This window comes from Dama dama, chromosome 28 (assembly GCF_033118175.1).
Source record: "Dama dama isolate Ldn47 chromosome 28, ASM3311817v1, whole genome shotgun sequence".
NCBI lineage: Eukaryota > Metazoa > Chordata > Mammalia > Artiodactyla > Cervidae > Dama > Dama dama.
In genome coordinates, this window is record NC_083708.1 from 15,220,686 (window position 1) to 15,234,311 (window position 13,626).

General features: G+C 42.1%; 1 protein-coding gene across 6 annotated transcripts in view; it reads right to left on the reverse strand.

The window, feature by feature from the left end:
• Nucleotides 1-13,626, reverse strand: part of FILIP1 (filamin A interacting protein 1) — a 252,749-nt gene that overhangs the window by 63,381 nt on the left and 175,742 nt on the right. For all 6 annotated transcript variants that reach the window (XM_061131484.1, XM_061131479.1, XM_061131480.1 and 3 more), the window contains one exon: nucleotides 6,796-6,969. In XM_061131484.1, coding sequence (XP_060987467.1) covers nucleotides 6,796-6,969 — 174 coding nt within the window. The remainder of the gene's footprint in view (nucleotides 1-6,795; nucleotides 6,970-13,626) is intronic.

Here is a 13,626-nt window from a genome sequence, read left to right on the forward strand (position 1 = left end):
AGTGGCAACAGAAGATGAGATGGTTGGATGGCATCATCGACTTGATAGACATGAGTCTGAGCAAACTCCAGGAGTTAGTGAAATACAGGGAAGCCTGGTGTGCTGCAAGTCCATGGGGTCACAAAGAGTCAGACACGACCAAGCAACTAAACAACAACTTTGTTGTAAAGTAAGACCTTCCCTCCTTTTGAGACTATTTGGAAGAGCAACTTCTACCTGTATCTTGATACCCTGACCCACTCCTCCCTAATGAAGGAAGGGTGACATATTTGAAGGTTGTATTTAGGACAGGGAGCTGGGCATTAAACTCCAGCCTTTTCATTTCTTATTTTTGACCCTGTCTGCCATAAAATTGTACTCTGTGCTCTGAAGATCCAAACTTTCCCTTAGTGCTCCCTCCAAAGTTTAGGAGAGAAGGTAATAGGAACTTAGTGGTGGTCATCTATCTATTTATGTCAATACTAAAGTTAATGTTTCAAGTCATGTGTCAGGCTCCTGCAGTTATTCCTCCATCCTTTCAAAAGAGGAGAAGATGGGGGCATTATTAATTGGATGGTTGACTGAAATATCCAGAGAGAGAGACATTGTCGGGGCATTCTGGAGAAAAAACAGCGTATGCTGATATTAATTGCTCTGGGGCAGCCTAGGTGGGACCACTCGGCCTTAGCTTTAATATGTTCTGTCCATGTGGGCCTTTGGCTGTTCTGTTCTCAGCAGCTGCCATGCTGGGGCTAGGCCCCTAAGTGGCTGGTGTCAGGGGCCACATTCACTTCACCTGCATCAGCACAGCTTGACCTCAGCACTGACTGCATAATCAGAAAGACGGTGTTTTTGTCCCTGAATGCCTATGGAAGGATGCTGAGACGCTGATGGGTGCATTGCATTTTCCACCCAGAACTGCAAACCCAGATTTTAAACTGCAAAGCTAGTAAATTCCTCTTTAGCAACAAAGCATTAGTGTGTGAGGATTTAGCTCTCAGTTTTAAATTCTGGATGTAAGAACTGACATAGGTAGTGATAGAGCGGCCGTGCCAGACCCTGGGTCCCGTTATTTTGTTTGGAACCGCACTGAGCTCCTAGGAGAGGACTGAGGTGAACTAACCTCCCAGATCTGTGTGGCTCGTCCTGAGACTCTGAAGACCACCTCCCATAACTGTGAGCTCTGTAGAGTCATTAAGTGTGTACACTGTGTCCCCGGGCTTTTGGTTTTCAGGCTCCAAACTGTGGCTCAACCACAGAGGAACGGGAGTTCTTATTACTGAATAGGGAAAGTGAAATGGGCACCGATTCCTTTGGAAATGTAGCTTCCACTTGGATGGAGGTGGAAGGAAAATTGAATGAGGTCATCATAGCGCCAAAAGCCAAGATTTCCTGAGAAAAGAGTGTACCTGGATCAAGTTGGTGGAGAAGAAGTTCAGGGACTTGAGATGGGGAGAAATTTCAGTATGTTTCAGACGAAAGAATCACGATTTAGGAAATGATTTTTAGTCTGGTATCAACAGAGGGCTAAGGGGAAGAATATTAAGGAATTTAGGAAGCGAGAAATCTACTTAAAAGGAAATGGGAGGTCTTAAAAGACCAAAGTGTATTTACACAGAAGGAAAATGGATCTAAATGCTCTTAAAGATAAGGCTGTAGAAAAGGAGATATTTTAGTCTTTGTTGAATCACAATGGGTGACAGAGGAAGAAGAGATTGGAGAGCCTAGAGAACAGAGCAACGTGACACCCCCCTCCACCAAAACAAAATAAATGGAGTCGGCATCCAGGAGACATTTGAGGAGCACCCTGTAAAACTGCAGATGTTTCTTCATGAGATTACATGGGGCCCTTCTCTTGCAGACTGCAACAGCTATTCAAACTGGTTACATAAATTGTAGACAGATTTAAGAATTAAAACTTGAGAAGATCAGGGTAGGATATTTTAAACAATTTGGGGTGAGTCTCAGGGTGTCAGCTATGGCAGATGGGCTCTGAGTGAACATGCACAAGAAACCTGAAGATGAAGATTCCAAGGGAAAGATGAGAGAAATGAAAGGGGATTGGGGCAGGACAGCTGCAGATGTGTCCAGGCACAGGTGTGCTGTGGAAAAACTCCTCAGGAGGGATCATCCAACTCAAGAAAGTAAAAGTAGATAAGATTTGTGTTAAACAAGGGTTCCTCTTGGCAGACTCATTACTCCTTGGTTTTGCTTCTCTCATGGAGGGTGACCACACAATGTACAATGTGGAAGGTAATATTCAGAAAACAAATGTCTGAGTCTGAAAGCGTAGGGTGTGTGTGTGTGTGTGTGTGTGTGTGTGTGCATCTATTTTTTTGGTGGAGGTGGGTGTCACGTTGCTCTGTTCTCTAGGCTCTCCAATCTCTTCTTCCTCTGTCACCCATTGTGATTCAACAAAGACTAAAATATCTCCTTTTCTATAGCCTTATCTTTAAGAGCATTTAGATCCATTTTCCTTCTGTGTAAATACACTTTGGTCTTTTAAGACCTCCCATTTCCTTTTAAGTAGATTTCTCGCTTCCTAAATTCCTTAATATTCTTCCCCTTAGCCCTCTGTAGATACCAGACTCAGTTGCTCAGTCGTGTCTGACTCTTTTGCAACTCCTTTGACTGTAGCCTGCCAGTTTCTTCTGTCCATGGAATTTTCCAGACAAGAGTGCTGGGGTGGGTTGCCATTTCCTATGCCAGGGGATCTTCCTGACCCAAGGACTGAACCCACGTCTCTTGAATCTCCTGCCTTGGCAGGTGGATTCCTTACCACTAGCGCCACCTGGGAAGCCTGCAACCGCAGGGTAAGTAGAGGCAAAAAGAAAAAAAAAAAAACTCTACAGTCCCTAAAATAGGTGATGGAGGAAGAGGGGGACCATTTGAAAAACTAGTCAAAATGTTGAGGATGACAATAACGGTAAAACTCAGCTGAGCCTTCCTACTGGAAAAAAGTTGTGACAAAAGGAAATACTTCTGTTGCCTTGAGTAGAACAAGTTACTTAAGAATTAGAAAGTTTAAACATGAGAGAGAAGGGAAGTTCTGAGGAATGGTCACCTGGGTAAGGTATGGTTCCCACTCGGCCCCAAGGCAGGCAGGTTTCAGAAAGTCATCTGGGGGAAGGGGTGCTACCCCCTGAAACAAGGAAAGTGAAAGTGAAGTTGCTCAGTCATGTCTGACTCTTTGTAACCCCATGGACTGTAGCCTACCAGGCTCCTCCGCCCACTGGATTTTCCAGGGAATAGTACCGGAGTGGGTTGACATTTTCTTCTCCAGGGGATCTTCCCAACCCAGGGATCAAACCCAGGTCTCTCGCTTTGTAGACAGACGCTTTGCCATCTGAGCCACCAGGGGCTGAAATAAGGGGGCAGTAGGAAAAACCAATGATATGAGATGGGTTGCCTCATTCTGGGCATTGTGAATGAAAAAAGCAAATGAGTTTAGAGGTTTTAAACATGCAGGTGGGAAGACCTCAGCATGTAGGTTGTCATCACTCAAACATCCCTAAACTTTGAAAAAAGAGAGATGTGTTTCAAGTGTCACTCACTGAGGGCAAGGATAGTACATGCAAACAGACTCCTCCACCCCACCCAAGGTCCACCATGCCCCATGATTATTAAACTCTTGATGGTGGCAGGCTCCGTCTGATGCCCACAGCTTCCGCCACGCTGACTGGCATCATGTTGGAGCTAAAGATTTTCTCTATTCACCCTCCTTTCCTCAGACATCCCCGAAATCTCTGCTTCAGTCTTGGTAAGAGTAACATGAGTCTGCGTTATGCTGAGTCCTGAGGTCAAGAAATATCATTCCTCTTGGGATAAACTGACCTTGGAGCTGGGGCTTTTCTTGCATTTTTAATAACTTATGAATGTGAGATTAATACTATGGTAACTGCATGTGTCCTAATAATCTTTAGCCTCTTTGAATAAACAGAATAAAGGACTTCAGGATGTATTAATTCATCTTTGAAAATGCCTCAGATTAAGATCCCTCTGGCTAAGGCTAAGCAGAATAAGAATTTGGGAAGGAAAGAAACTGAAAGCTTAATTTCTTTGAAATTTTGCTTAAGAATTAAGAACTTTGATAGCTTAGAATTTAATATACAAGGAAGTTCTGGGGGATTTAATATTTGCTGCTTAATTTCTCCCCAGATATCTGGCAAGGGGGGGTGTCTACCATATTGGGTTCACTGCTTAACCTTTAGTGGGTTCTGCTTGCGACCCCATGGATTATAGCCTACCAGGCTCCTCCGTCCATGGGATTCTCCAGGCAAGAATATTGGAGTGGGTTGCCATTTCCTTCTCCAGCTGGATGACCTAGTTGGGCCTAATTTGGTATGAAAGGTAGACTGAGAAGTGGCTTTTGGCTTCAGGTACAGCATGACTTCTGGCCTTCCCAGGTGGCCCTGGTGGTAAAGAACCCACCTGCTAATGCAGGAGACATAAGAGATACGGGTTCAATCCCTGGGTCAGGAAGGTTCCTATGAGGAGGGCATGGCAACCCTCTCCAGTATTCTTGCCTGGAGAATCCCATGGACAGAGGAACATGATGGGTTACGGTCCATCGGTTCACAAAGAGTCAGACAGGACTGAATTAACATGAATGCATGCGGTATACAGCATGACTTCTAGGAACAAGAGCTAGACTATCTGCTCATAGTCCCAGGAGGTAATGGAACAGTGCCATGTGAGATTCTTGCATCATGAACTTGGAAGCAACTCCCTTGCTCCTGAGTAGCAAGAACTTGATTATTAAGCCCAAAGGGTTAAGAAACCAAAAATCTATAAATGGTGGAAGGGAATCTTTTCTCCTTGCAGCATCCTGTTTCTCTCATTTTGCCCGTGTTGGGAAAAGTAGCTTCTGTTTTTCCCTCTTCCTCATCATTCACTCTTCCCCAGGGAAGAACAATGCTTCAGATTGTTGAGGGGGGAAGGAACCAAGAAGCATCAGCATGTGGGCGGGAGGCACTGATTCTGGGTGTGCGTGCTCTGAAGATCCCTTAGGGGTCATTCCAAGCTCTAACTTGGGAGAAAAGAATTAAGATGCCCAAATGATGCTCTTTAACCAAGCCGAGTTCTTCAACCCAGGTGGTTATAATAACAGTATAAAACTGATCCTTTCCCCTATGGTCTTTTACTCCTCACATCCCTCCGAGTTGGGAACTGATAAAGAGTGTGAGCAATTATCACCCTCAGCTCTCAGCAAATACTGATATTTGCTGAGTAGCTAGTATGTTCCAAAGCTATGTTAAAAGTTTTCCAGTCATTGTTTCTTTTAGTCCTCGCAAGTCTTTGAGACATGCACCTGAGAGAAAACCCCAAAGCTTAAATAGCTGAAGTGACACAAGCCATAGGCAGCTAATCACTGTGGGTTATCTCAGACGTGAAATTGGATCCAGCCAGTTGACTCTATCCTATCATAATATGCATGCTGCTAAGTCACTTCAGGCGTGTCTGACTCTTTGTGACCCTAGGGATTACAGCCTGCCAGGCTCCTCTGCCCTTGGGATTCTCCAGGCAAGAATATGGAGTGGGTCACCATGCCCTCCTCCAGGGGATCTTCCTGACCCAGGGATCAAACACATGTCTCTTATGTCTCCTGCATTGGCAGGTAGGTTCTTTACATCTGGCATGAACTAAGAAGCCCATCCTATCATATAATTGTCTCTTATTAAAGAAAAGATGAGAACAGAGATCCAGTTCATCCTTGCTGCAGAAATTAGAAAATTGTGGTGCCATCAATCTGTTGTGAATACTTTCTAAAGCAGATCTTTCTGAGATCTGTCAAACTGAGTTGCTGCAAAGGCTTGTCTTAAGTTAAATTACAACAGCTTGCTTCATACTTTAATTTCTGTGTTCATTATTCATTTATAATACAAATTTCACATCTATGATTTTTTTTACATGAATTCCAAAGGGCCAGTTTGGCTAGATCCATCAACTGGTTCCCTGATTCTGCATTCAAATTCAGCTTTGATGTGAGAGTATTTTTAACATGTACTATTATGAGTAATGAACAGCAATAGTTTCTAATACAATCTTGTATAAAATTAATTAAATATTGTCCTATTAGATTTCCTGCTCTAAACCTTCCACTGGGATTTTGTCTCAACTTTTATGTTTTAGCCACTCACATGAGACCATTTTAATTATGACCAAGTCTTTTATAAGATATCAAAATCAAGTGGCTTTATAACCATAAATATCAGTAATAAAAATCAATTTAGTTTTAGGCTACCAGTTTAATAATAATCTGAAAATGCAATGCTAAAACCCATAAACACCTCAAATTTTTATACATATCACCTCTTAGAGAAATAAGAGAATAAAAAACTGAAGAGCAAGTAAATATTATAACCACATGAGAAATATATTTTGGGCTTTAAGTATATTTAAGAAAATACTTCTACAATTCTTAGCAGTGAACTGTATCCACAATAATTCATGAATTATTAAATTATACTTTAATTCTAGATTGAAAGTGAAAGTGTTAGTCACTCAGTCTTGTCCGACTCTTTGTAACCCCGTGGACTATATAACCCACCAGGCTCCTCTGTCCATGGGATTCTCCAGGCAAGAATATTGGAGTGGGTTGCCATTCCCTTCTGCAGGGGATCTTCCCGACCCAGGGATCGAACCAAGGTCTCCTGCATTGCAGGCAGTTTCTTTACCATCTGAGCCACCAGGGAATAGGGCATCTTAAATAAATGTTTGCCTTTGAAAGGAAATGTTGAAGTGTGTCAAGATGGAAGGATGCGGAGAACTCCCTTTGAGTCTCCCAGCTCGGGGACGTGTGGGGGTGAGTTTTACCTCTGAGATGGGTTTCTCGTACACATCTTCTCCTATGGACTTCTCCTGGGCCAGGATGGCGTCTCGGTGCAGGACCCGGAGTACTTTCTCTGGCTCCGCAGACCCGTAATGAGCCTCCAGAACCTCAGGCTTCGTTTTCTCCGTCTTCAGCATGTGGATCACATCTTCCCTGGCCTGTGATGGAAAGCACAACAAGGTCAGACAGTTGACAACGTGTATCCTTTGCCGGGCTCACAAAATCAACACGGAGTTTATTGAATACATCCCGCGGCTCCTCACGGTTATTGGCAAATCCACTGGGTGCTTTTTATTCTTCTTCTTTTTTTTTTTTTTTTACCAAAAGCAGATTGGCAAGCAGATACTCTGCTTCAGGTTGCTAGGAAGCAGGCAAGCAGAGAAAAGGGTTTGTGCTAATATTAACTGCATAAAAATTGCTGTAAGTGGCAATGATTCTGAGAAGGGGGAGGACTGCTCCTGGGGGTACTTAGCCCATTTCAGCGCACATGAGGTCAACGACAACGTAAAGTTTTCTATTTATGCCCTCAATGTAGTACTCAAATCTGGCTTAAAATAAAACCCTGCTCTCTCCCCTTCTGGTTCTTACTCCATATGTAATTAACAAAAACAGCCTTTATTAGTGATTTCCTGTTTCCCATCAAGTGATTCATCTTGCACAGTAACACATGGTTGGCAACTCACATGATGCTGGGCAGGGCTTCTCAATTTAATGTATTCCCACTTGAAGGTGAAAATACAGAAAGCATTTTGTATTGGGGTATAGTCAATTAACAGTGTTGTAGTTTCAGGTGAACGGCAAAGAGACTCAGCCATACATACACATGTATGTGAAATTTAACTCCTGTGATATCCAGACTGGCAATCAGAGGAGTCAGGCTGGTGGAATTGGAGTTGTTCTTCTGGTATTTTTTAGCAAAACTTTAGTGTCTTGTTGATGCTCTTGAGAAAAACCACATGATTATAGGCTTTCAGTCCCATTGACTATGGTCCCCATCACATAATACAAATATGTCTGAATATATTTCCTGCTGAAAGGACTGATGAACTTTGTAGCTTTGACGGAACTGACACTAAACGTACTCCTATTTGGTCGTATACTTGTTTTTCCAATAAAGGTTATGGGTTCAAAGTACCCTGACTTCATCCCAGCTTGTACCAAAGAACAAACTGGGGGCAACATAATTTGACAGAGGAGGAGATTTTTTTCCCCTGTGTTATGCTAATGGTGTGTTTTTCTTTTAAATGGTGGGTTTTAGATCATAAACCTGGCTCATTATCACAGCATGCTAAAGAAAGGAGCTAACTCTTATCTCTGAGACAGGACCCCTAGTATAAAGTCTGTCTTTCTTGAGATTTCTTACTTTTATTGCTTTTTCGTAGTCTCTGAATTCATCTAATTCCAAATGGCCAGAGATGAATTTATTACAGAAACGTCAATGGACTGGAATTTGCAGCTTTTCCCCATGTTGTTTCTGCCACATATACATGTGCTCTTTCAAGACAAAAATGGAAAATATTAATTTTGAAGAAACCAGTGGTTTGGGATCAATGAGAAAGTATAAGTCAGAAAATAGTTTAATGGAAAGGCAATGTGTTTCCGTGCAGGGCAAAAGGACAAAGCACAGACCCAGCGTCAGGCTAGCTATACAGCGTTTTTTGCAAATTAGAAAGAGGTGCCGGCTTCTTCCAGGAGTCACAGCTCTGAGTCAGGGTGCAGCCTGCCTAGCGTGCAAAGTGGACTCCTGTGGTCCCTTGGCCAGGCACCCCTGTACGAGGCCCAGCTCCACATCTGTGTGTGGTGATCTTGTCCTGAAGGAGTCCAAGGTATGTCCATTGTTATCGGACAGTGTAAACAAAGAGCTTTACAACTGTAAATAGGTAGCTATTTTAGTTTAAAAATTTAAGCTATCTGGTTTAAAAATATGTAAATATTATTGGTATCTTTCTTTTTAACCAAAACTTTTGAATTCTCTTAGATGAAAACAACTGATGTGAAACACCCATTTCTTCTCTCCCTAAAAAATGTGCTTATGCTTGAACTGTATTGATTGTGATATACTACATATACCACACATTTCATTCTGAGTTCACTACCCTAGACACCAATTACCAAAGGAGAAGAGGTTACAGTTATGTAACACTGTGCATTATATATTTAGAATCACATTATTCATCAGGAACTAAAAGCTTTCTAATTGCTATAATAATAATCATGAAAGGAATATACATTTTGCCTATAAATCACTGCTATTTAAAATGGTTTAATATGGTAAATCAGTCATTCATAATTCACTGATTAAACCGTGGTATCTGTTTCATCAGTTAAATAATGAAGATGTGATCACAATAAATATATTTTATTACTTTAAACATGCTTCAATAATTGAATCATGATTCAATTAAATAAAACCACTTTACATCTCTGCTTTGAGAGTCTTGTTAATTTTTGTAGAAAGGAATGAAATTCAAAGTGTGAGAAAGTTCCTGTTGTTGAACATTACTGTTTTCACATGGAAGTTTTACCGCAAGCAAGCAGTTAAAGTCTTAGGGTTCTGGGAAGCTGTTAAATAAACCACTGTATTTAAAGATGTAAAAAGACCCAGAGGGAGAAATACTTTGAAGAGGGTTTAAGAAAGGAGAGAGAAGGAGATCATAGGAAGAAGAGACAATGAAAACTTTTAGTTGACTTAGCCGTGATGATGGAGAATGAATAGGAGATTAGGGTATAAAAACAGACACAGGGATCCCATCCTCTCTTCCATCCTACAAGGTCACCCTTCCTACCAAGGGAGGCATACAGAGTCCAAGAACAAAGATGTCCCTGCAGAGTTGAAACCATACTGCAGGGAACAAGGGGTTGTCTCAATTGGCTGCATAAGGAGCTGATCCAAAACATTTGAGGGCAGCAGAGAGCCGCTCTGCAAAGCCCAAGTCCAACAGGTGAATGTGTGATTCATTGCACAAAGTGAAGGGTGTGTCTCTGGACTTTGGGGCCTCCCCAGTGGCTTAGCCTTAAAGAATCCACCTGCAAGTCAGGAGCCGCAGGAGGTGTGAGCTCGATCCTTGGGTCGGAAAGACCCCCTGGAGGAGGGTATGGCAACCCACTCCAGTATTCTTGCCCCGAGAATCCCATGGACAGAAGAGCATGTGGAGTCCATTGGGTCGCAAAGAATTGGACAGGACTGAAGCGGCTCAGCGTGCACACACGCTCTGGACTTTGCTGTCAAAGTAGGGAGGGAGGCAACAGAATAAGACACAGGAGAGGTGGAGCCCACACAGGTGACATAGTTCAAAAGAGGACTGAATCCAGTCATCCCTTCGATAAATATTTGTGCACATTCAGTATTGGAGATATAATTGCTTTCAGAGGCATTGAAGTCTAGAGGGAAACCAGAAAAACAATTGAAAGATATTTACATTGTAACATGGTGAGCCTTAGGATGGAGGAGATAACAGAGGCTAAGAAGAATCTTTATGACTTGAATCTGAGCTGAGAGGAGGCTTCCTGCAGAAAGTGACATGAAATCTCTCGTGAGTACTTCAGCTGGAGAAAGAGGGGTAGAGCTAGGATAAGCCCGTTCTTGGCGAAGGGAAGCCTGTAGGCAAAGGTCAAATGGAATAGATTTAGATGCCTGCGCTGGGGCCACAGGAGGCTGAAGTGATAAACAAGGGGCAACTCATGAAAAGCCTGTAAACCAGAGAGTGAGTGTGCATTTTATCATGGAAGAGTAAGAAACCTTGGACTTTCTTTTTGTTTGTTTGTTTTGTTTTGACTGATCTGGGTCTTCATTGCTGTGCCCAGGCTTTCTCTAGTTGCAGTGAAACTAGTCTAGAAACCAGACTACGGGGCTACTCTCTAGACGTGGTGCGCAGGCTTCTCACCACAGTGGCTGCTTTTGTTGCAGAACAGACTCTCGGTTCATGGGCTTCAGTAGCTGCAGTGTACAGGCTCAGTAACTGAGGCTCGCATGCCCTAGCGCGTGGCTCAGTGCTTATGGCACATGGGCTTTGTTGCTGCTCAGCTTGTGGAATCTTCCCAGAGCAGGGATTGAACCCATGTCCCCTGCATTGGCAGGCAGATTCTTATCCATTGGGCCACCAGGAAAGTCTGAGCCTTGGAATTTCTAAGCAACAGAATTGTGACATGGTCAGATTGGTGTGGTAGAAAGATCATTCACTGTGTTAAAAATGCCCAAATTCTGAGTCAGCATGTCTAATGGTGCGATCCAGGAACTGTAATTAAAGCAGAGCTGCACTTAGAAATCACTGTGTATGTGTGCTTGATCATGTTCAACTCTTTGTGACCCCCATGGACTAGAGCCCGCCAGAGTCCTCACTGTGTATATGCGTGCTCAGTCGCTTAAGTCATGCCCAACTCTTTTCGACACCATGGACTGTAGCCTGCCAGGCTCCTCTATCCCAGGGATTCTCCAGGCAAGAATACCGGAGAGGGTTGCCATGCCCTTCTCCAGGGGATCTTCCCAACCCAGGGATCGAACCTAAGTCTCTTTACATCTCCTGCATTGGCAGACAGCTTCTTTACCACTAGCCCCACCTAGAAAGGCTCCTCACTACTTTAGGCCAATTCAACACCAAAAGCACTTAAAATATCTGCTGTTAGTTCAAGGCCCCCAGCAGGACCATCTGATTCCCAAGGATGTGCTTGCCCCAGAGGTTTCTCCTGTTCTCATTGGGTCTTCAGTTCCATTGATCTTCTTCACCAAGGAATCATGGCCACTTCAGACCACCAGCATAAACCAGGAGAGTTGCAGGGAACTGGTGAAAGTCTTTGCTACCTCTGTGCAAATGAGGGTGACCAACTCTCTCATTTTGCCTGGGACTAAGAAGAACAAAATCCCACAAAGCTGGACTTTGGCAAATCAGGACGTCCCAGGCAAATTGGGATGAGTTGATTATCCAAGGGCAAACAGGGAGTGAACAGGAGACTGTATATTCAAAAATGTTCCTACATCTTACAGGGTAGCCGTGATGGACTTACTCTACTCAAGAACTGAATTTCACAGTGTTTCCAAAACTCAGCTTTCTTTAAAAGCAAAATTCCATTGTTGATGACTGTGCCTAGTGACAACTTTAACTATGTTTTAAACTTGTGGGATTTTTTAATCTTTGGGAAAATCCATAATGAGTAAGAGACAGTACTTAGTGTTTATGCCCATGTGACAAAGCCATTCCACACTTCTGAATGGGTACGTGTCTCACTCTGGGAGGATGGGGAATCAAGATGAGCCGTTGAACTTCAAATTCAACAGGGTGCCTCCTCTTGAAGCTCTCAGATTAGTTAAAGACTTGGGGTAGGTGGTAAGTAGTTTAAAACTTTCAGAACATTGATACAATATTAATATTGACTTGAATGTTTAGGGCAAAACAGAAGACTTAGAAAACATTTGCTTGAAGTGAACAGCTTGGGACAGTTTCTTAGATGGTGCCACCATGATCCCCAGCATGACAGTCCACTTACTTGAGAGGGAACACAGCCAGGTGGGAAGTTTGAGATGCTTGCTCCTAACTGCCGACATTGCACATCTCAGCCAAGCCATTCCCTGCTAATAGCGGTTGACCTTGAGTGGGGGATATATGTTGAGGACAGAATAAATTTATTTCTATGCTTTGGAAGAACCAGAATGTCACAGTTTTTAAAAACTATAACTTTTTCATATATTTAATTAGCTACCTAAATATGAATATGAATATCACTGCATTGAGCTAAAGGACCCTAGGAAAGATGGCCCTGGAAGACTAACATATACCATTCTGTAAATACTTTCCCATTCTGAGAACTCAACTCAATGTTCTGTATCTACTTAAATAAGGTAATTTATTAGTTTACTTGGCCTACTTGTTTCCTAGGTTGTGAGCTGCTTTGAGGTCAGGGACTATGTCTACAATGTCTACTAAAAGAGTGCCTACCCGCATGATAGCGACTCAGTAAATATTTGTTAAAATAAAGAAAATTAAAATTAATTGATGTGAAGTCAGAGAGGTATAAACTGACACTGAAAAGTTCAGAACAACCTTAACTAGCCTTGTTTAAAAGATCTAAACAACTGCATTTTTCAACTTGTGCTCTTCCATCTGACATTCTTGTCTCTAGTTTAGGACTCACTTTCTTCTTCTGAAGTTTATTCCAAAAAGAAAATATGTAAACTGAATAAGGAAAAACAGTACATTCCACCAGAATGTTACTACAGGAAACAAACTATCTTTAAATCTCACACAAGTTGAATTATACTGTTCTCTCTAGTTAGGTAAAATGGAATATTATAAATGGATTGGAAGAATAAAAGCTATGTAATTTATGATAGTATTAGCTATCACTATAGAAATTAGTGATTTTTTTTTCCTTTTTTTCCCCATTTTTTTTCTCTTTTTTTTTCCTTTTCAATGTTAGGAAGCAAAGGTAACATAATTAGTGCCACAACAACACAAGAAGATTCAGATATAGTTAAAGGGCCATCAGGACTAAAAATGTGTCTTTAAGTTTTTCTCTAGAAATTTCTCTCTATAACTCTATGGTTAGTAGTAGCCTAAAAGACTCTATACAGCTTGTTCATTAAAGATCATTTCTTTGTAGCACTTCAGCTGAACTATCCAAAAAAAAAAAAAAAAAAACTTTTATTAAATATCACTCAAGATGGAGGGGACATACATATACCTATGGCTTATCCATGTTGATGTATGACAGAAACCAACACAATATTGTGATTATCCTTCAATTAAAAATAAACACATTAAGAAAAAAGAAATATCACAAGCAGAACTTCCCTGGTGATCCAGTGGTTAAGAATCCATTTG